We start from the raw sequence: 22,938 nt of genomic DNA, 5'->3' as shown, positions 1-22,938 counted from the left end.
CCTTAAACGTTAGGCCCCTTTAAACAACAAGCATCAACAATGTGACTGAAGTACCTGAGCTGTTGTTGTTTGATCACTGTTGATAGTCTTATTTTGTTGCCGAGCTATTTTAGGTATTCACAATATTCTTCTGAGCACAACATTTCCAAAGAGCCAAAATTTAGTCATTAGTAAAACAGGCTACCTTTCTGAGTTCTCATTTTAGTTTCAAAGACCCTGAAATTCCATGCCATTCAAACATGATCTCTTCATGGAACCGAAGGAATCTCTACTTCCTGGTCACGCAGAAAACTGGCCAATCCGGAAGTCCCTGAACAGACTGTGAGCTGAATTTGCAAGAAGAGTGGACAACTTATATAAGTGGCATTTTTCAAACAACACAACTTCTCTTATGTTGTCCATTGTGCCCAACCAGATGTACAATGAGTGATTTGATTCAAGCTAATTCAAGTGCTCTCGAAGTGGCTAAGTTTTGGGTGAGGACTGTTTGAAGTCATTTGATGAACACATGTTTGTGTACTTGTGTCCATTTCATGTTTCTTTTAAAAAAAAATGTTTTCATGTTTCTTATTATGTACTTCTGACACAAATAAATAAATAAAGAAAATCTTCAAAGTGACAGCTTATTACAACAAAACAGGAAAACAACTGATGGTTTTCACAGCCCGTAATTGTAGACATGATAATAAGCCTATGGGTTTTTGGCATGTCAAGAAAACAAGGTGAAATTCTTTACGTTTCGCAGAGAACTTTGCTCGCGTCTTCAGAAGAAAATCTCGACTGTCCACGAGCAAGACTTCTCCAATAATAAAGGTTTGAATTGAATAATGCTTTACCATTGATCTGTGGTAAGTGGTACTCTCACTGGTTGCCCGCTGGAGTGTAGCTCCTCCACATGAGCCCATACGGGTAGCAGTACAGCCTAACAGGTCCAAAAAGACAACAAGATAACAATGATGCATTCTTAAAACAAATTTTTTTCTCCTTCTGTGCAAATTGGTCACTTAGGACCACGTGGAACAACATTTGTTGAGCTTTCCTCCTTGCCCAATAGTTCTTCATTTTCATCAATTGTTGTGATTTTTGTTCCTCCGACCAAGTATGTCATGTTGATTTCTTCTTGTCTTCCTCAAATCCCCTGGTGTGAACAATTTTCCTGATTGCATTTCTATCCTGCAGATTTGGTGATTCTAATTCAGTGAGGTCTTTCTCTACTTGCTTATACCATTTTGATCTTGAACATTTGATTTGCAAAAATCTGTGTATTTGATAAGCAAGTCTGTTGTTATTCATTCTTTCTAAATAGATTCATCATTATCATTTTACAGTTCCAGTTTCCCAGGTTACTGTTAATGAGCATCTTTCACTTCTTCCAGTCCATATACAACTTGTCATGGAGAACATCATCCACTGTCCATTCTCTGGTAACTAGATTAACCTTGATTATGTCCATCCATTGGGTTTTAGGTCTTCTTGCAGGTCTTTTCCCCTCCACCTGTCTTTCCAAATTTATTCTGGCTGTTCTTGTAGGTTCCATCCTCATCACACGCCTATACCACCGTAGTCTGGATGTGCCGTTTCGATCTAATAGGGATGTCTTTATTCTGGTTTCTTTCCTCACCTCCTCATTTCTTAACTTGTCCATCTTGGTCTTCTGGATGGTGGATCTAAGTAATTTCATCTCTGATGCTTGCAGTTTTGATGAATCTCTTTTTGTGAGGGTGCACGCTTCAATACCATAGGTCAATATTGGTATGAAATAGCTGTTAAACATCATCAGTTTGGCCGGTTTTGGAATCATGACATTCCATAAAAGTGTTCTTACTTGTTGGTAGAATCCTTTTTGCACTCTGTTTGTAATTTCCTCTGTGACCAAATTATCACTGGAGATTACACTTCCAAGTTAAGGTAAACTATCCACACACTCTAGGTGGTGGTCTCCTAGTTTTACACTAGCTGGACGCCCTTCTCTGTTGACTGCCATCACCATTGTCTTGTGCTCGCTGATGGTGAGGTTATAATCCTGGAACTGAGATTTCTATACGTTGAATCCAGTCTGTACTTCCTCTTCTGTTTCATCCCAAATCATATCATCAGCACAGGTCACTGCATTCAGTTCACCTAACTTTTCCTTGATGTTCTTCATTATATTGTCCATAACAGTGATGAACTAGTTAGGACAGTGCACTTCCTTGCTGAACTCCACTCTTGGTCTCAAACCATAATGATTGACCTTTCCCAATTTGTACACAGCTAGTACAGTCTTTGTACAATATCTGAATTTTACTTACCAGTCCTTCAGGCACATTATTTTGACTCAGACACTCCCAGATCTTATCTCTTATAACGCTATCATAGTCCTTTTCTATATCCAGGAATACAATGACCAGGTTCAGGCCTTTTTCACAATACTTTTCCATCAGCAGGCAGGTGCTAAAGATTAGATCCATTGTTGATCTGTTACTTCTGAATCCATATTGCTCCTTCTCTAACTGTGGTTCAATGATGGTTCTCAATCTCCTTTCTATGATCCTCCCTAGAATTTTTAGCCCATGAGACAGTGGTGTTATTCCTCTATAGTTGGTGGGTTTCTGTCTGCTGCCTTTCTTAAACAGGGGAATTATAATGTGCTTGCTCCAATCTGCAGGTATTTTTTTGTCTGTCCATATGGCATTTAGTACTCTGTGCAGCCATTGTATGCCATGGATGCCTGCTGCCTTTATCAAGTCCACATTCACTTCATCTGCATGTAAAGATTTTCCTTTAGGCATAGATTTTAAGGCTGTCAAAGTTTCTGTCCAGGTGATGGGAGGTTCTCCATTGTAGGCTTGGATTTCGGGATCTGTATATTGTTCTTGAACTGGTCTATTCAGTAGGTGGTCAAAATGGTTCTTCAGGACTATTCTCATGTCGCTTTCTGTCCTAATCAGATTTCCATTTTCATCTTCAAGTGCCTTTATGGTATTCATTGGTTTCCTTTTATCTCTAGATTTCTGAAGCATAAAGAACTTCAGGTTTGATCACTGTTAATAATGATGAATTTTACTGTTCCACGACAAGCATTTTTTGTTATAGACATTCTTTGTCTGTTGAAAAGCAATTTCCACTTTCTGAATTCTTAGCTTATGATTCATCGCAGTCTCACTGTATCAGTAAGTTTAGATACTTTTAAATTTCCGAGTTGTGTTTGGAGTAATGTATTCCCATTTTCCCTTCTTGGCTCTAAGATTTTTCTCATGATCTTCCTTTCTTCAATCTTCAATTATTTATTTATTTACATTTTTATGTTGTAAATTGAGGATTTCTGAATCATAAAGGGCTTCAGGTTTGATTACTGTTAAGTAATGACAAATTTTACTGTTCCAGGACAAGCATTTTTTGTTATAAACATTCTTTGCCTGTTAAAAAGCAACTTCCATTTTCTGAATTGTTGAAGCTACTGATTTATTTTCAATGCCATTTTCAAATTGATTTTACTATTTTTAGTTTTGGAGTACATAATTATATAGGATTAATTTCTTGTAAATAAAACACAAATTAAAGCCAATTCTTTTTTAAAATTCTCTCCTAAAATTAGGGTGAATGTATTATTTAATGGTGCAGATTATTTGCATATATTCGGTACTATAAGCTTATTGTTTGACTGGCAAAATAAACCTGACCAGCTTACTTAACTTCATTGATTCTACAGAACAACTTCAGTGCATCATTCTGAAATTCATACAAGTAAGTACATCTCAGTAAAAAAAATTGTTTTTTGTTTTACCATGAGTTAGTAGCTTGTAATACATCCACAAGTGCTTGTAGTTGGTGCCGAAACGTATCGCTCACAGTGAGTTTCCCCTTGCTGGTTCCCCGCTGTACTGTGGCTCCTCCACATGAGCCCATACGGGCAGCAGTACAGCCTAACAGGTCCTAAAGGACAACAGGATAACAATCTTTATTTTAAAAATACTTCTTCTATGGTGTAATAAGGAATATATTCACGTGATAATAAAATTAATCCATACATTGCAGAAAAATATACAATGACACAGTGAAATAGGATATTATGAGCAGCAGAATGCTATTTATTTGGGAGAGGAAGTTAGGATTGTCTTTTTGAAGAGTGGGTTAGAGTAAAATACTTGACAGTACTGGTCCAGTATTGCATTTTATGACACAACATCATCATAGAATCAAGGAATTTAAAATACCTCTTTTCATGTAGACTGTATTAAAATGGGTTTGCCACAGATGTCTGGATTTGAGAGAAACAAGAGAAAAAATCACCACCCCAAATGAAGTCCCTGAGAAACAGTAGCGGCAATTTGGGGGGGGGGGGGGATCATTTAAAAAAAGCAATTTGTACAAGCCGTGTCTTATAAGCTAATTCTTTTCTTTATTATCCTTAATTATGAACAAAATTATTAACGGAAATACGCACAAAGTATCGTTCGTCGCAACTAACCAATTTGTATAGCTCCACAGCAAGTAGTGGAGACTTTGCATGTGCTGTGAGAAAGGGTAGCAGGAGTATATATTTTTGCCAAGTTCATGGACACTGAGGTATGATTCACCTGCTTGCCATGCACATTCTTCAATCTGGCAGTCTCTTTAGTATCTGTTTCTTAGTGTGTAGTCAAATACTAAATGAATTTTAATTGTATAATCATGCCGTACTTCTATTTAATTGTGATACATGTGTAGTATTGTCCTTTGGTGAAAGTTTTATTGTATACTGTAGTATTGAATCAAAATTTCAAAAAATTATTATTACTGTGCTTAAGTTGGTAAACTGTCAATCTTTACCTCTCTATTGAAGAGCATAAACAACTTACAATTTTGTAGCGTTTTTTTTTTTTTTCAAGTTTGATGTATATAAACACCCTCGCCTCCCTCCCGGCTGCTATAATGTCACAAACCTGGGCACTTTTTGTTGTCTGTACATCGCCCCCCCCCCCCCCCAATTCTAATTCCGCTACTGCTGAGAAATGCTTAAAGAGAAAGATCAGACAAGACAAAATGTAAAATGATGAGATATGAGAATATGGAAAGAAGAATTAAAGTAGAAATAGCATTGAACTTCAAGAAGAACAGTTTGGTTTCAGAAGTGGAAGATGAAAACAACTGACAGGCACCCAGGCAACTGCCCTAAATGCAGATCAGTGGTGATCAACTGACTGAGAATTCCATTTTCAATATGAGACGAAGTATGGAGAAGTATTGGGAGTGTGGGAAGAATATGATACGATGTTTATTGATTTAGAAAAGGATTATGATCTTGTCCCCAGAACAAATTTAAAAATGGTATTGAGAAAGGAAACAATAAAAATGATAGATGTAATGCATTTTTAAATGTTGAAGCTGTTTCAAGACTCAACTAAAGAAATCACAGTGGTCTGAAACTGAAACTGGATTGAAACAGGGAAGTGTACTGTCAGATTTACTCTACATCATTTTGGTGAATGATATAAGAGAGAAGAGCCTCCATGGCTCAGACGGCAGTGCGCCAGCCTCTCACCGCTGGGTTCTGTGGTTCAAACCCCGGTCACTCCATGTGAGATTTGTGATGGTCAAAGTGGAGGCGGGACAGGTTTTTCTCCAGGTACTCTGGTTTTCCCTGTCATATTTAATTCCAGCAACCCTCTCCAATATAATTTCATTTCATCTGTCAGTCATTAATCACTGCCCCAGAGGAGTGCGACAGGCTTCGGTAGCCGGCACACTTCCTAACCTCGCCACTAGATGGGGGTTTCATTCATTCCATTCTTGACCCGGTCGAATGACTGGAAATAGGCTGTGGATTTTCATATAAGAGGGACTGAAGTTGGGGAGAACTTGGGAAGTGAATTATTTGAGATTACAAGATGAAAGCAGCAGGATGATACAAGCTGGTAATGTTTTCTATCACAGAGCACAGAATCAATTGAGAAACCAAGAGATACTAATGAAGGCTAAAGAATTTATACACAAGGCTTATTTTATATCTACTATGACATATGCAACTGAGACTTGATAGGTGACAGAGTAGAATGCAAATCAAACACAAGCAGCAGAAATTAAATTTTACGAAGTACTGTATATTATAGAAAATAAGGAGAGAGAGAGAGAGAGTGAGATATGAAGACAGAAAGAATTATAGGAGAAACATTTCAGTAACATCATGGAGAACAATAAAGTGATATACCGTATTTACCCAAATAATCCCCACCGTCGAATAATGCCCGCACTTTCATTTTAGGAAGGCTCATTTTGAAAAAACATGAAATGAACTAAAATTCCTTCCATCGAAAGAGTAACGTAAGCATAAAAAAACATTTCGTATCACTCCGCAAACTCCACGCGGTCTTTATGCAAATATGAACACGTAAATTTACAGATATAGCTGCTTTGCCTGAGACGACAAAAATACATTATCACTACTATGAAATATATTTTCTATGAAAATGAGCAAGTAGACCTACTTATGTGACAGGTATTTCATTAATCTGAACTTGCAATAGGCTCAATTCCCTGTAAATGGGAAGATTTGTTGTCTTTTGCATCACTAGAATCCTCTTCTAAATTACTTACAAATTCGTCACACTCCACGTCTAAAACACTTCTCACACATCGCCTCTTTTTACTGGACAGTAACACCACCGGAAGTTGATAATTCTTTTTGTGCAACGTAAACACTTGAAATAGACACACCGGCGAAATCTGATGTTAGTTTTGCGATACAGTAAAACCTCGTTAATTCAAAGTCTTTCTAATACAGAAATCGGACTTCCAATTATGTGATTTCGAATTAACAGCCATCTTGTAATTCAGAAATGCCAACCCTCGCCAGTTTTCGCGGATAATAACTTCGAAAAATCTAATACCCGTAACGCCAAGCAAAACAACGTCCGACCACAAGTAGTTTTTAATTCTCTAATCTAATCAAATAAGGCACATTAGTATCAAAGCGCCCAACATGATGGCGATATCCTTTTTTTAAAAATATTTCGTTGTAATTTGGTCACCGGTATACTGTTCGTAGTCAGTTCATGGAAATCTTGTACCACGTAAATTAGGCCTTCATCGACTTTTAAAGGTTATGTTGAACTTGAGAATATGGTTTCGAATGTAAGTATCGATCCTCAAATTCTCGAATACATTATATTCAATTCTGCCTGTCACTAATCACAATCAAATTGGAAAGAGAAAAAAATATCATTAACACTTCCGAAATTATGGTTATTCGCAACCTTGACTCAGTCTGCGAAATGATACAAAGTTTTTAAATGTAACATGCCCAAGAAAAGACTGCAGTTTTTATAACATGTTAACATTTCTTATTATTTCGCGGATTCTGCTTTACCCCGTACTGCCTGCTACGTGATATTGTGGCATTCCTTAAAACGCTGAATACAAAAGAATTATGATTTCACTCTATTTTCAACTATGAAACACACTATAGACACACCGAAGTGAGTGAAAGTGCAGAAAGCTACCCCTGCACGTTCTGGAAGATGCGTTCTATTGTGACGCGGAGAAATTTTGAATTTAAATTAGTCTGTAAAATAGGGTACTATTAAAAAAAAAATATGTAAAGTCATTTTAGAATTAAAAGTCTGAATTGAATTTCCGTTTAAATATGACATATGGGGACAGTTTTCTTCCATCTACGGTTGCACAAAGCATAACTGCACACTCAGCATTGAAAACTAGGCGAGTCAGGAGCGTGTTGGCAACCTTGACGCAAATAAAACCCGTACCCCAATTTCGTGCCTCAACACATTTTAAACAATATGCGGGGATTATTGTGTAAATATGGTAGTTTGTATTCAATTAATGAAGCCTCCAACATGGGAATTTCCATCTATCAGCTATGGTACTTGAATTAAATAAGATGCTAGAAGCAATTGTTGACAATATTGCTGCCAAGCATATGTTTGATAGTCAAAGTGTGCTGCCCAGGTGCCCAACTAGTTTCTCGACAAATTCAACAACAGGATATCAACAATTCACAGGTTTAATTTGGATGACATTAGCAACAGATCACTGCACACACCAATTCAAGTTAATTGTTAAATTGGTAACAGAAAATGAAACTAAGGTTAAGAGCAATTTATAGTTAACTAGATTCCATAATATATGGAGATAGGAAAATGATTTTAAATATATTCCCCTGATATAATTTGCCTATGCTTAAGAGCAGCATTTTATGAAAGTTTTTTGGAAGGAATTATATGATAAAAAATGTTATGTAGCAATACTGAATTTGAAAAGATCTTTCCATCATAACAGAATTTGCAAATTTTCTGTAGGCCTTTCGGGCACAAATGCCACCCACTAAATTCTGCCACCTCAGGGCAAATGCCCCAGTCTGCCCATTAGTAAATATGGGCCTGAAAATAGACAAAGTTCTCTGTATATTGCAGTGGGTGGTCTATTAACATTTTCACTGGCGATTGTCCTCCTCTGTTCACTGTCATCACTACTGTTTTTGATTTACTTCTTAAAACTTAATTCTAGAAATTTATTTTACCTGTTGTGGCTAACTTATCTTATATCTTCCCTCAAGGTGAGGGTAAGATCCTGAAACTCATTGAACTATCAGCAAAGCTTAGGAAAATAGACACCAAAATGTAAAACAGGCAGAAAAGGGCAGTAAAACTAGTAGTCATCATCATCATCATCATCATCATCATCATCATCATCGTTGACCAACTCCAGTTTCCCAGGTGTGGTATATGAGCCCCTTCCATTTTGTTCTGTCCATGAACCATTCTTCGTTCACAATCCACTCCCAATCCTGACCTCTCTCCTCTACATCCTTCTTCACTAAGTCTGTCCATTTTTCTCTAGGTCTGCCCACTGGTCTCTTTCCCCTGATTTCTCTTTCATACTCCTTTCTTGCAGACCTGTTGGCACTCATTCTTTTCACATGACCAAACCACTTCAGTCTTGCCTTTTGGATCTTCTGGAGTAAGGAGTCTTCTAGTCCTACGTCTTCTCTGACTTTTTCATTCCTGATTTTATCCCTCCTGGTCTTTTGGATCATTGTGCGTAGGAACTTCATTTCTGCTGCTTGGAGTTTCGAGTTGTCTTTCTTGTTAATGTAGTGGTTTCCAGGCTCTATGTGAGGATAGGGGTGTAGTATGATTTATACAGCTGGTTTTGAGTGGTACTTGTTTATCCCATAGTAGCTGTCTTACTTGGAGGTAAAATGTATTGCTTTGCTGATTCAACTGTTTACTTCATATTTAGCTACGTTATCCTTGGACATTATACTACCCAAGTACTTAAATTCTGTGACACTGTCCAGCTTAGTGCCATTTAGCATGATTTCTGGCTGATTGTCACCCTTCTGTACCTTCAACACTACCGTTTTAGCCTTGTTGATGTTTAATCCATATCTCTCAAACTGCAGTCTCTCTTTTACATCTTTCTCTGAGTTACCTCAAATTACTACATCATCCCCAAATGCTTTTAAGTCTTGTTTCCCCTTTTCTTTTAGTGCCTTTCCATTACAATGATAAATAATAAGGGCGACAAAGCACTACCTTGTTGTACTCCCCTTTTTGTCTCAAACCAGTCTGACAGTCCAGAACCGACTTGTACACTGCTTCTGGTTTTCTCGTAAAACACCTCAACTTTTGAAATTAGACTGTCTCGAACTTCGAGCTTTCTCAGGCACTCCCAAATAAGCTCCCTTGGTATGCTGTCATAGGCCTTTTCGATGTCAAGGAACAGTAGATATAAAGGCTTCTCTTTTTCCCGATGTTTTTCCATCAGCATCCTGACAGCAAATATAAGATCTGTTGTTGATCTTCCAGCCCTAAAGCCATATTGTTCCTCTTCTAAAAGTGGTTCTACAATTTCTCGTCTATTCGCTATAATTTTTTCCAGAATTTTTTGTCCATGAGAGAGTAGAGAGATGCCACGGTAGTTGGTACAATTCTCTCTGCTGACAGCAAATATAAGATCTGTTATTGATCTTCCAGGCCTAAAGCCATATTGTTCCTCTTCTAAAAGTGGTTCTACAATTTCTCGTCTATTCGCTATAATTTTTTCCAGAATTTTTTGTCCATGAGAGAGTAGAGTGATGCCACGGTAGCTGGTACAATTCCGTCTGCTGACAGCAAATATAAGATCTGTTGTTGATCTTCCAGGCCTAAAGCCATATTGTTCCTCTTCTAAAAGTGGTTCTACAATTTCTCATAGTCTATTCGCTATAATTTTTTCCAGAATTTTTAGTCCATGAGAGAGTAGAGTGATGCCACGGTAGTTGGTACAATTCTGTCTGCTGCCTTTCTTGAATATAGGTACAATTATACCTTTCTTCCAGTCTACTGGGATAGTATTTTTCTGCCATACTACATTTAGGAGTCTATATAGCCAATGGATTGCTGGGGTTCCTCCTGCTCTTAACATGTCCACACTTAACTCATCTATTCCTGCAGCTTTCCCTTTCTTCATACTTTTAAGGCTTTTCTCTATCTCCAGCCATGTGATTGGGGCTCCATATTTTTACTGGGCTCTTCACTTTTTCCAGATTCTTCTCTGTTTTGAATTACATTTGATGCCTCTCCATTCAGGAGCTTGTCAAAGTAGGTCTTGAATTCTCTCCTGCTTCCATTTTCCTCTTGTACTACTGAACCACTGTCCTGCTCTATTACCTTGATGTCTTCTAGGTTATTTCACTTGTTTGTAATTACTCTGTAAAGAAGTTTCTTGTTTCCTCTGCTGTCCTCTTCCAACTTTTCCACAAACTCATTCCATTTTTTCTCTTTTTCTTCTTTTACTATCCTCTTAGCTGTAAGTATTTTTCCCTGTAGAGTTCCTGTAGTTTAGTTATTTCTTGGCCACCTGTATCTTGTGCATCTCTTTGCTTTTCTTTGTCTAGCATCTTTTTTGCTCAATTTCTCTCTTTTATAGCCAATCTGACTCTGTCATTCCACCAAGGTGTCTCTTTTTCTTTCATGGTCGATCCTGTTACTCCACACAGGTCTTTAGCTTCACCCACCAAAGTATCCTTAAAAATTTTCCATTCTTCTTCTACTGTATTCATTTCCTCTTTTGGTAAGTGTCTCTGTATCCTTATTTTATATTCTTCCTTCAGCTTGGCTTCTTCTAATTTCCAAATCTTCACTTTGCGTTTTATTTTTATTTTCTTCGGGGTTGTGTTAGCCACATGATTTAGGTCTGCAATCAATAATCTATGATCACTGTCCATACTCTCACTGGGGATAACTTTGACATCAGTTACATATTTCCCTCCTCCTTCGTTAGTGATGATATAGTCGATGAGCGACTTATGCTTTCCATCCCTAAAACTAGTAGTGTAACATATAAATTGCTCTCAGATTAAATGGGTGAAAGTACTGTAAATGGTGACATTTTTACAAAAAAATATTAATATATCAATATGAAATTGATGATAGGTGATGACATAATTACAATGTAAATGGACACAACCTCTCTAAGAAAAGCTTACCTGATATTTAGTGAGTTCTTGCACAAACTCGTTAGTAGCTCGACTCATGAAATCAAAGAAAACATCTTGCTGGACATCTCTGTTCTTATCTACAAATCCTTGAACACAGTAAGTAACACAGCCAGCATAATGACGTATTCCAAATTCCTTTTCCCAGCGACGACGATCTTCACCTTTCACATAACTGGGATGGTTCTCAAATTCACTATGTAAATTTGTCAAGTATGCTAAGTCAGAACCCTGCAAAAAGAAACATCCAATCACTACAAAAATATAACAATTAAGTTCACAATGTTCTCACATAAGAAAGTGCAGAATTTCACACACATATCTGAAGAACACAGAAAGATAGATCTAATTTAAGAAAAATCATTGAATCATTTTCCAAAAGAACTTTACAATCCTGGAGAATGGAGGTATTAAATTAGTCTACTCCCTCTATACACACAGAATACTTTTAGGATATATATTCTGCTAATATTCACATTAGGCTTCAGTGTTCTGCTGGCCTGGAACAAGCACAGAAATCAAAGAAATATCAATATTACCATAATTTTAAGTATGCTCCTTATGAAAGTTAATTGGCAAAGACTTATCAGAGAGAGCACAGCTATAATTCAAGGTTTCAGCTGATTTCTTTCTTTGAGGCCAGCTGCATTGTGTGTCTAGTAATATACAATAAGTTACTTGCTTTATCAGTCTAAGGTAGAGGAATTTTTGTAATAACAAAGTTTTTATTCTAATCCACCTGTTCAATACATTATAATGTTGTCACATTTAAAATATCTTCATTAATTGACAAGTTAGTTGTGGGACATGTTTCGCTCCCTTATAGAGCATCATCAGCCAGGTCTGAATCTCGAAAAATGGTTATGTTCGTAAACAATGACTCCAGAACTATTGAAACATTTTTTCACAAACTTAAATCTTCTCAAATAGAATATCATAAAATACATAAACTTTGATCATGCCTTAATAACATGGGCTTAGTAGGAGATATACATTAAAATTGTGGTAGAATGAGTTATTCTAAAATACTTAAAACAAGTAGCATGTCTAACATATTAGAAAGACTTGAAATTCAATTTTAAGAACTAAATTTGAAAATTTCTTTGCAATGAGGTCTGGTGAAAGTTTTATATCCCTTACGGATAAGAGTCTATAAAGATTCAAAAATCTCATTGATTTGATAATTGTACTTGTAACAGGATAATATTGGTCTTCTTGAAATTCAAACACTTGTTGTCATTTGATCACGGCGAGTGCTGTCGAATAAATAGCTCTTGTTGACGTCGGTGACTATACGTTGAAATTGCAGATTTAAAAAGGTGTGATTGAAAGGGATGTAAATCGATGACCGTGGTTAAAAGTTGTTAAGTAGTTTATCTTGTAATTCTGTAACAAGAAAAGGAATCTTGTAAGTAATCGGAAGTTGTTTTGCTAGTTAATTGCGTACTTCTCAAATTTTACTTACCCCTCCCTTTCAATCATACCTTTTTAAATCTGCAATTTCAACATATGGTCACCGGTGTCAACAAAAGCTATTTATTCAACACCACTTGCCGTGGTCAAATGACAACAAGTGTTTAAATTTCATGAAGACCAATATTATCCTGTTAGAAGTACAATTATCAAATCGACGAGATTTTTGAATCGTTATAGACTCTTATCCTTAAGAGATATAAAACTTTCACCAGACCTCATTGCAAAGAAATTTTCAAATTTAGTTCTTAAAATTGAATTTCAATTCTTTCTAATATGTTAGACATGCTACTTGTTTTAAGTATTTTAGAACAACTCATTCTACCACAATTTTAATGTGTCTCTCCTACTAAACCCAAGTTATTAAGACATGTCACCAAAGATTCTGGATTTTATGATACTTTAGTAAATTAAGTTTGAGTTTATGAAATAACAGTTTAATCGTTTTTGAGTCATTGTTTGCAAACGTAACCATTCTTCAAGATTCAGATTTGGTTGATCCTGTCACAAGTTCAATTATCAAATCGATGAGATCTTTGAATCTATATAGACTCTTATCCTTAAAGGATATAACATTTTTTTACCAAATCTCATTACAAAGAAACTTTCAAATTTAGTTCTTAAGATTGAATTTCACCTATTTCAAAGATGTTAAACATGCTATTTGTTTTAAGTATTTTAGAATAACTCATTCTACCACAATTTTAATGTATATCTCCTACTAAGCCCATGTTATTAAGGCATGATCAAAGTTTATGTATTTTATGATATTCTATTTGAGTAGATTTAAGTTTGTGAAAAAATGTTTCAACAGTTCTGGAGTCAATGTTTATGAACATAACCATTCATCGAGATTCAGACCTGACTGATGATGCTCTGTAAGGGAGCGAAACATGTCCCACAACTAACTTGTCAATTAATGAAGATATTTTAAATGTGACAACATTATAATGTATTGAACAGGTGGATTAGAATAAAAACTTTGTTATTACAAATAACACATTTCAATACGGATTAAAGCATGAGATTAGTCACTTGCAATAAGGTAGAGGAGTTAAATCCTGAAATTTTGGATCTGTGGTAAGAGGCAACTGAATCCTGACGCTGAAGTTCAGTGGTGGGAGGCCCATACTAGTAAATTTATTGACACATCGAAGAATTTCTTTTATAATATAATTACAGAATTCTAGAAAATTTCAAGACCACCAGGAGTAAAAGGAAAGTTAGAAATACATTTTAGAAAATAACACAAAGCATTAACAATTGATAAGACATTCAGAAGGAAATCCTTGAGAACAACCAATTTCATTATATATGAAAAAGATAGGATTATATTTACCTTGGGCATGTGGCATTGTTCAGTCAGTAGTTTGAGGATACAACGAGGTGGCTTCTCAATTAGTTCCAGACATGATGTGTTATCTGTAAACTGGATGTGTGCAAACTCTATTTCCTCTTGACGATACTGCAATATTAATATTACCTTGTTAATACTGTATAGCTTCCTGTATATATGATTAAAATGTTTATAAACTGGTTTTAACTCAGTTAAGTGTAAGTGCAATATTTTGAATAATATTTTAGAAGAATTCTTGAAGTTTACCCAGAATTCAACATTCTTTTTAACCATAAAATGAGGTTATTTATCTACTGTTAAATAACGGTAGTGAAATCTGTGTTGAGTAAGCTGAATAAACACATAAGAATAATTGCTACTAAACACCCTTCGTATAATAATAATAATAATAATAATAATAATAATAATAATAATAATAATAATAATAATAATAATAATAATAATAATAATAATAATAATAATAATAATAATAATAATAATAATAATAATAATAATAATAATAATAATAATAATAATAATAATAATAATAATAATAATAATAATAATAATAATAATAATAATAATAATAATAATAATAATAATAATAATAATAATAATAATAATAATAATAATAATAATAATAATAATAATAATAATAATAATAATAATAATAATAATAATAATAATAATAATAATAATAATAATAATAATAATAATAATAATAATAATAATAATAATAATAATAATAATAATAATAATAATAATAATAATTGTACCGGGTGGTACACCTCTACGACGCAAGTTCAAATCTTGCGCCAATTGAAACTTCTCTACTGGAGAAACCCAGAACTTTAACAACTGAACTAACTCTACTGGTTATCAGAAGATGTCACTGTGTGTTTTTGATTTGCTTTCGTTTTTCATTGATCAAGAAGTGTGGACATTCTCTAACAGATGTCTCTACCCAAAACTATGATAACAAACTCTGGTGTAAAGGAATGAACCTTCTTGGAGAAATGTTGTATTCATAAGTTTTGTCTTTACTAAATTTTGTTCTGTGGTTTGTGGATTGGCATTATTAATCCTTTCCTTCCGCCTGTTTTGAATTAAGCCAATCAGTAATTTCTGTAATTAATTTTCCTCCAATCATTGCTTTCTTCTTCGAATTTCCATGTGTAACTTTAAGTCAACCAATAAAAATTGAGTGGGTGTGTCTACTCATTCCTAAAAGGTCTTGAATTTTCTACGAGGGTATAAAACGGCTTATTTTCTTATCTCCGGGCCACTCGTATAACATCTAATTCAGTGTGTGAATATGTAGCAGGGGGCGGGAAGAGCCTCTTTCTTCAGGCAGCAGCTCTTCAACAAGGTAATGGCCTTTTAACATCTTTATTTCTTGCTAGCTCAGCAGTTTAACTCTCGGGGAAGGTTCGAACCTTTAATATGTAAACTATTAAACAAATAAACCCATTTCCTGGTAAACTTCAGTTTTCTTGAACTGTAATTCGGGGATAGAGAGTGCTTTACCCTCTCAAGCTCCCCTTCATTTGAAATTGAGGTGACTACGTTTTCGTGACCGTTTCTTCTCTTCCTTAATGTATTAAAGTTTCTCATACGAGTCACCTCCCTAGTTGGGGATTAGCCCCTGTATTATCGGCCTAGCACCACATAGGTTTTAAAAAACTTTAGTGTAGGAGTGCAAGCACTCGCCTCCATTCAATTTTGTATTTCGGGCCATTCATTTAACACGTTTTGTTTTCCTTCCTGAGAAGGCCCAGTAGATTGGGTACGAGGTACCCCTGTGCCATTATAAATGTGCCTTGAGGGCAGTTAGTGTAAAGTCAGGTTATGGCCTCTTAAATAGGCTTGAAAAATCGAGAGCGGGTCAGCTCTTTTTGGTATTTTGAAAGGTGCCTCGGGGAGGCGTGACATTTTTGATTGCTGGGAGCTAATGCTCCATGTAATTAAGGGTTTTCAGCCCTTTGGTAATTTGTGGTTATGAGCTGAGAGCTCAGACTTTGGGGCTCGTAGCCCAGAATTTGTAAAGTTACATTGTACCTGATATTTTTGTTATTTCACCTTGTGAAAAATTGTTAAACTTTGTCGTCTGTCGAAAATATTACCTTTATTTACATTTTAAATTCATCTCTCGGACTTGTAGTTAGACCCATTCCAGCCCGCACCTTCTTTCACCTCTGCTGTTCCACAGATACCTCGGAATAATAATAATAATAATAATAATAATAATAATAATAATAATAATAATAATAATAATAATAATAATAATAATAATAATAATAATCCATGACCTCAGATACTGTGTGCAGGCATTTTAAAATGATGCCATCTAGGCTGTTTTCTCATTTAAATATTACCTACTTGAAGTAAAGAAAATCAACATTCATTCATTCATTTATTTATTTACTAGCTGATGTACCCGTGCTTCGCTACGGAATTCTACAATGTAAACAGAATTATAGGTTACGTAGTGTACACGTTTTAACAAGATTGTATTAAATTGCATAGTTCTTAACGTTACCCTAGAAACATGACGGGGAATTCACCAAACATATTTTCTCATATGAAGGCTGGGTTAGGGAATTTTCATTGTAATGGTAGGCCTGATTGCCTATTATCAGTCACAATCAGGTTGGGGAGTTTTCATTATAATGGCAGAAACTCACTCTCCACCTGCCTTGTTACATCCTCAGAAAGATTGTCGTAGTGGTTTTCCCAACAGAAATGAACACAGGTTATTACAATGACGTCAGTAGGAATGGCGCGTTTAAAAGCAATGTTTTCATATGAAATACTCGATCAAATGAAAAACCACACATTTTCTCATTTTTAACGAATGGTACTACGCTGCCGATCTAACAGTCCAAAGTTCTAGAGCTGGAATAACCAAGCCGCAGACAGCCGTGATCCGTGAACACTCTGTCTTTTTTTGGCGGGGCGAGTTGAATAGTGGAGAGTCCCAGGTCAAAAACGATGTGCCCTTTTACTATCTGTTTCCTAGGAGTACCCAATAAGTCGGAAAATCTCAATTCACTACACTGGTGGCGGAAAAATGTATCTGACTGGAGGCAAATTTTTCCTCAAGCCAAAGCAGAAACCCCTTCTTCACCGCTAATTTGGAATACGATGAATGTAGAATTTAATAAAAGTGATTTCTTTTCTAGTGGCTTTACGTTGCACCGACACAGATACATCTTATGGCGACGATTGGATAGGAAAGGCCTAGGAGTTGGAAGGAACCGGCCGTGGCCTTAATTAAGGTACAGCCCCAGCATTTGCCTGGTGTGAAAATGGGAAACCACGGATAACCATCTTCAGGGCTGCCGACAGTGGGATTCGAACCCACTATCTCCCGGATGCAAGCTCACAGCCGCGCGCCCCTAACCGCATGGCCAACTCGCCCGGTAAATAATAAAAGTGAAGAGGAAGAAGATTTTCTTAAGAAACAACTCTTTTCAGGGTTGAATTTTGAGTTATTTAGCAAATTGTGGTGCTATAATTTGGAATAGGCCTAAATCTACTACTACTACTACTACTACTACTACTACTGAGCGTCTGGCTTAGGTGTGCGCACTGCTCATTCAAAACATCCCGCCAGAGTAGGGATCGAATAGCTGGAATACTATGATAAACCAGTGTGTTACATACCAGCTGTATCAGAAAATGTATGAACCAGAGGAATGAAATGCTAAACAAGAAAGTTTTCAAACTCTCCAGCCATTTCCCGCCAATATTCAGTCAGGCTGTTATACTCGGTATGCAACAGTAATCCCATCTATCGGAGTTGATTGGCAGCATAAGAGACAAAGAACATCACAACAAACAATGGTCAATGTAATGTTACTGTTGATCAATGTTATGCGCTTTCAATATTGTAGGCCTTCACATTTAGTTTCCTTCCAACTCTGAAATACCACTCTTATCATAGTCGGTACTGTAAAACTGAATAAAACATAAATGATCGGAAATTGCATTCTCTATTACTTTTGTTATGTAGTACTTTTCGTTAGGAGACCAATCGCATGGTATTTAAAAATTAAATTTTAGGCGTCTTCCCCTAAACTACAATTTCATCCAGGGTGAATAAAATTGTTTATAGCTTAGACTGTAGTTTCTTATTCCCCGACTCTATATACCAATTTTCATTAAATTCTGTTAACCCATTTTCTCGTGGCTCGGCGTTGATATGGACTTAGCAACAAACATACAAATTCATGAATATCTGTGTTATCACTGCCGGTACGGTAAAAATGTATAAGACATAAATGATCGGAAATTTAATTAAATGCAACTAATAATATAAATATTTGAGAATTAAATTTTAGGCCTTCCCCTAAACTACCATTTCATTCAGCGTGAATAAAATGATTTATAGCCTAGATTATAGTGGCTCACCCCCGACTTTACATACCGATATTCATTAAATTCTCTTCAGCCGTTTTCTCGTGATGCGTGTACATACAGACAGACAGACAGACAGACAGACAGACAGACAGACAGAAATTACGGAAAAGTAAAAAGTGCATTTCCTTGTTACTGAGGACATGACCGATACAGAAATACCATTCTATTCAAATTCTGAGCAATGTACAGACAAAACTCTTATTTTATATATATAGATTTATTTATTTATTTATTTATTTATTTATTTATTTATTTATTTATTTATTTATTTATTTATTTACTGAATCATATTGCATGATTTCAGATCAGTCAACTTAAAATAAAAGCTACAAGGCACTCTAAGTTCTAGCTGCAATGATTTTGTAAATACAGGGGTATGAGGTTGACTATTTTAACATTGGCAATCTCTCCTTAAGTTAGGATGATGACCAAATGTCTGCTTTTTGCAGGATATTCTTTTCTTTTATAAGCCCCTATCGTATGGTCTATGTAGAGTATTGAATCTTAAAAATATCCTTTTTTTAAATATAATCTTGTATATTATCTATGAAGCTTATAAAGAATATGACAAAACCTGTTAAAAGTTATGAGATACTTTCTATTTTTTAATTCTGTATGGTGATGATGGGAAAATAAACATTTCTTATTCCACCCAAGAGAAAGATGGTAAATCTGGTGAGATCTGAGAGTGATCGTGACTATGCTGAAAATTAAAGGCAAATGTGTTCTCAGTTCTGATTTGAAGTCTCTGTACAAGATAAATAATCAAATGAATTATGCTGTATAACATGTTCAGCTATGTTTTCAATAATGCTAACAGCAAAAAAGTGAAATTTCACAACAAGGGCTGAGAAAGCAGCATTTGCTTTGTATAAACGTTTTTTAAAATGTAACACAAATGGCAAAAACCTAAGTCTGCATTTCATTTGACTACTTTCAGGAATATGTTCTGTTTTTTGTGTCTGAAATTCTGGTCACCCTACTTGAAGTGAAGAAATTGAAGAAATTAACACAAAGTCCTCTTTACTTCAGAAATAATTATTAAAGCTGTGTGTATTGAATTACCAGCAAAATGTTCTTGAGTTGTTTTTTAATAAAATTCAACTGGATTATCATATTTATTAATATTATCATTATCATAATTATTAATTACAGTGCAGAAAAATTTCTTTTAGCTACAGTACCTTAATTATGTCAAACTCATCCCAGTGAGAGCTTGGAAAATTTTGAGACCAGTATTGAGTGTAATTCACTCTATTTCACAGTTGTTTCAAAATAACTCGAGAAACTCTGATCACCCTAACAAGAGCCACACATGCATACCATTCCTATGGGTCAGACAATTCCAACAGAATAACCAACAGCTATGACTCTGGTCTGAAATGATTAGCACCACATGTGACCATCCTTTATCTATTTGGAAAAGTATCATACTTCCTTCTATTCCAGATGACATCATGGTGTCATTGTGCATGAACTGATTATTGTACAAGGAGTACAGTAGAAATCCTGGACTTAAATACAGCATACAAGATCATCAGATTTGAAACAGCAAGTTTCAGGAGGAGATATCCGTGTATTCTTCATTTAATAGATCAGTCAGTTACTGTATAAAATATCAACGGCCCAGATTCATACACAGGACATTTCAGAATAACTATTCCTAATTTACTGACGAGGTCGAGGGCATGTAATTAAATATTCCTTATTAACAAAGTAGAGCTCATAGATGCTCCTGTTCTGAAATAATTCAGTAAAAGTTAGAACTATATATTGTATGTTCAACTCATGTCCCGGTTCTCTACAGGGTTGGGTATGAAGTGGGATGAATCTTCGCAGCAAGTTTCTACGAATGGGTGTACTTCCTGATATCAACCTCATCAGAGGAGTTGATGAGATGAGATGACATGACAAGTTGTTAGGTCCTGGTTGAGATTGAATCAATCAATCAATCAATCAATCAATCAATCAATCAATCAATCAATCAATCAATCAATCAATCAATCAATCAATCAATCAATCAATCAAGCAAGCAAGCAAGCAAGCAAGCAAGCAAGCAAGCAAGCAATCAATCAATAATTAATCAATCAATCAATCAATCAATACTGATCTGCATTTAGGGTAGTTGCCCAGGTCACAGATTCCCTATCTGTTGTTTTCCTAGCTTTTTCTTGGATTGATTTGAATGTGCTGCACCAACACAAGCTGAAGCTCAGGTGCCCGTTATACAATAAATACATTAAAAAATTAACTGAAAATGTCCCAATCAATTTTCAGAGAAATATGTTACAGTATTTCAACATTTTGCCTGCTGCCATTTCTTGATGGATACAGTACTTTTGTATCCATCTCTTAGCACAGGCCAGAGTAAAGTGTAGCTTCCACCGAAGTCCCAGTCTCATCCATGGCTGTGACAATATGGAAGCTGCTGGGGTATGGGTGGTGCTGAGTAATGACATTCAGAGCACGACTAGTGCATCTGATTGTTATGAAAGGTGTTGCTCATAGGGTCAGTCGTGCTGCAATAACACTTTCTGACTCAGTGAGGAAAGCAATGGCAAACTACCTCACTCGTCGTCTTGCCTAGTACGCCTCATTTTGGTGCTGCCATTGGTTTTTGCGGTTTCCTTATAACCGCATAACTTTTGGTGGTGCTATTTGAGGATCCAACCAGCCTCTGGGCTGATGACCTGACAGACAGACATTTCAACATTATGGTGCCCCATTACATTTCAGATTAAAATAATATTTTCCAATTCACTGGACTGGGAGAGCAAGTTCTACTGCTTGTACTGCACCTTCCCCAGATATGACTTCAGATGATATCTGTATTTGGGTCGAGTCAATTGTTAATGGGTCACCCACTGTTCAATAAAGAAGATGAGTTAGTTGCTAGATTTCTTCTTGTTTCTATTGATCTTCATAACCATATGGAGAAATTTAAAATAATTCATTATTCAATCATATAGTTTTATACTTTATGCATCACCAATGGTGGTTGTAGCTGAGAACTATTCTTATAATTGTTTCAAAACTAGTTTCTCTTTTTTTTTTTGCTAATTGCTTTATGTTGCACCAACACAGATAGGTCTTATGGTGATGATGGGACAGGAAAGGGTTAGGAGTGGTTAAGAAGCAGCCATGGCCCTAATTAAGGTACAGCTCCAGCATTTGCCCGGTGTGAAAATGGGAAACCATGAAAAACCATCTTCAGGGCTGCCGACAGTGGGATTCGAACCCACTATCTCCCGAATACTGGAAACTGGCCGCACTTAAGCAACTGCAGCTGTTGAGCTTGGTAAAATAGTTTAATAATGACTGAATAATTTACTGTATAATTACTGAAATTAAATTTTAAAGGTGCTTTCCATACTGATTCTTCCAAATCCTCATTTCTTTCATATTGCTGTATCTCAAAATAGAAGAATTTCTGAACACTACTTCATAAAAAATTGTTAAAATTACCACATAAGAAAATTAGGAATAGTTTCTCATAATTTATAACTGGCCAGTTATTTATAAGATATTTATTTTTTAAATGCTTTAGTTGCTTCAACCTTATTCCAAACCACAAGCAGCCTACATGCCTGTACAGTGTAAGCCCATTTGCTGAATCTGATGTACAGGTAATATCTCATCATACCTCACAACATTCTTGCTGAAACTAATAGGAAGAAGTATTTAATTTAAAAGAGTGGAAAATAAATACTCACAATTTCTTGTTCCAAGGCAAATACGTAGTGGTTAAAAAACTTGTGCAGCTTCTCATTTGTATAGTTGATACACAGCTGCTCAAATGAATTAACAGCAAAGTTTTCAAATCCAAAAATGTCAAGAACACCAAGGAATCTTGATGCATCCTGGCCAGGATTAGTGCATGTATTGATATGGTTCACTAACCACGCAAAGGTACGAGAATAAAGTGCCTTGGCCATTGCATGCCGATTCTCCCTTGCCTGGAACATGATCATAACAATGACAGTAAGCAGGATAGAAGAGTATAATAGCTATATGTCTAACAGAAGCAAAAAATGAAATATGCTCAAGTGACAAGGAGGATTTTTAAAAAACATTTTATATAATGATGTTCAAATGATGGGTGGATCATTTTACAATGAAGTTCAGTTTTTATTATATTTAAATAAGCAAACTGCTCTTGAAACTATCCTTACTCAATGTTTGTACACAATCTTGTGAGAATTGTTTTCATGCCAACTAATCCTCTTTTTTGAAGATCTATATATTGGTT

General features: G+C 35.6%; 1 protein-coding gene across 1 annotated transcript in view; it reads right to left on the bottom strand.

Annotated features, from left to right (window-relative positions):
- Positions 1-22,938, bottom strand: part of Myo81F (Myosin 81F) — a 718,007-nt gene that overhangs the window by 130,271 nt on the left and 564,798 nt on the right. The window contains exons 8-11 of the mRNA XM_068228961.1: positions 22,403-22,645; positions 14,271-14,396; positions 11,450-11,689; positions 3,767-3,915 (exon numbers count right to left, since the gene is read on the bottom strand). Coding sequence (XP_068085062.1) covers positions 3,767-3,915; positions 11,450-11,689; positions 14,271-14,396; positions 22,403-22,645 — 758 coding nt within the window. The remainder of the gene's footprint in view (positions 1-3,766; positions 3,916-11,449; positions 11,690-14,270; positions 14,397-22,402; positions 22,646-22,938) is intronic.

The sequence above is a fragment of the Anabrus simplex genome, chromosome 1 (genome assembly GCF_040414725.1).
Source record: "Anabrus simplex isolate iqAnaSimp1 chromosome 1, ASM4041472v1, whole genome shotgun sequence".
Lineage (NCBI taxonomy): Eukaryota > Metazoa > Arthropoda > Insecta > Orthoptera > Tettigoniidae > Anabrus > Anabrus simplex.
This window is presented reverse-complemented; position numbering and strand designations above follow the sequence as displayed.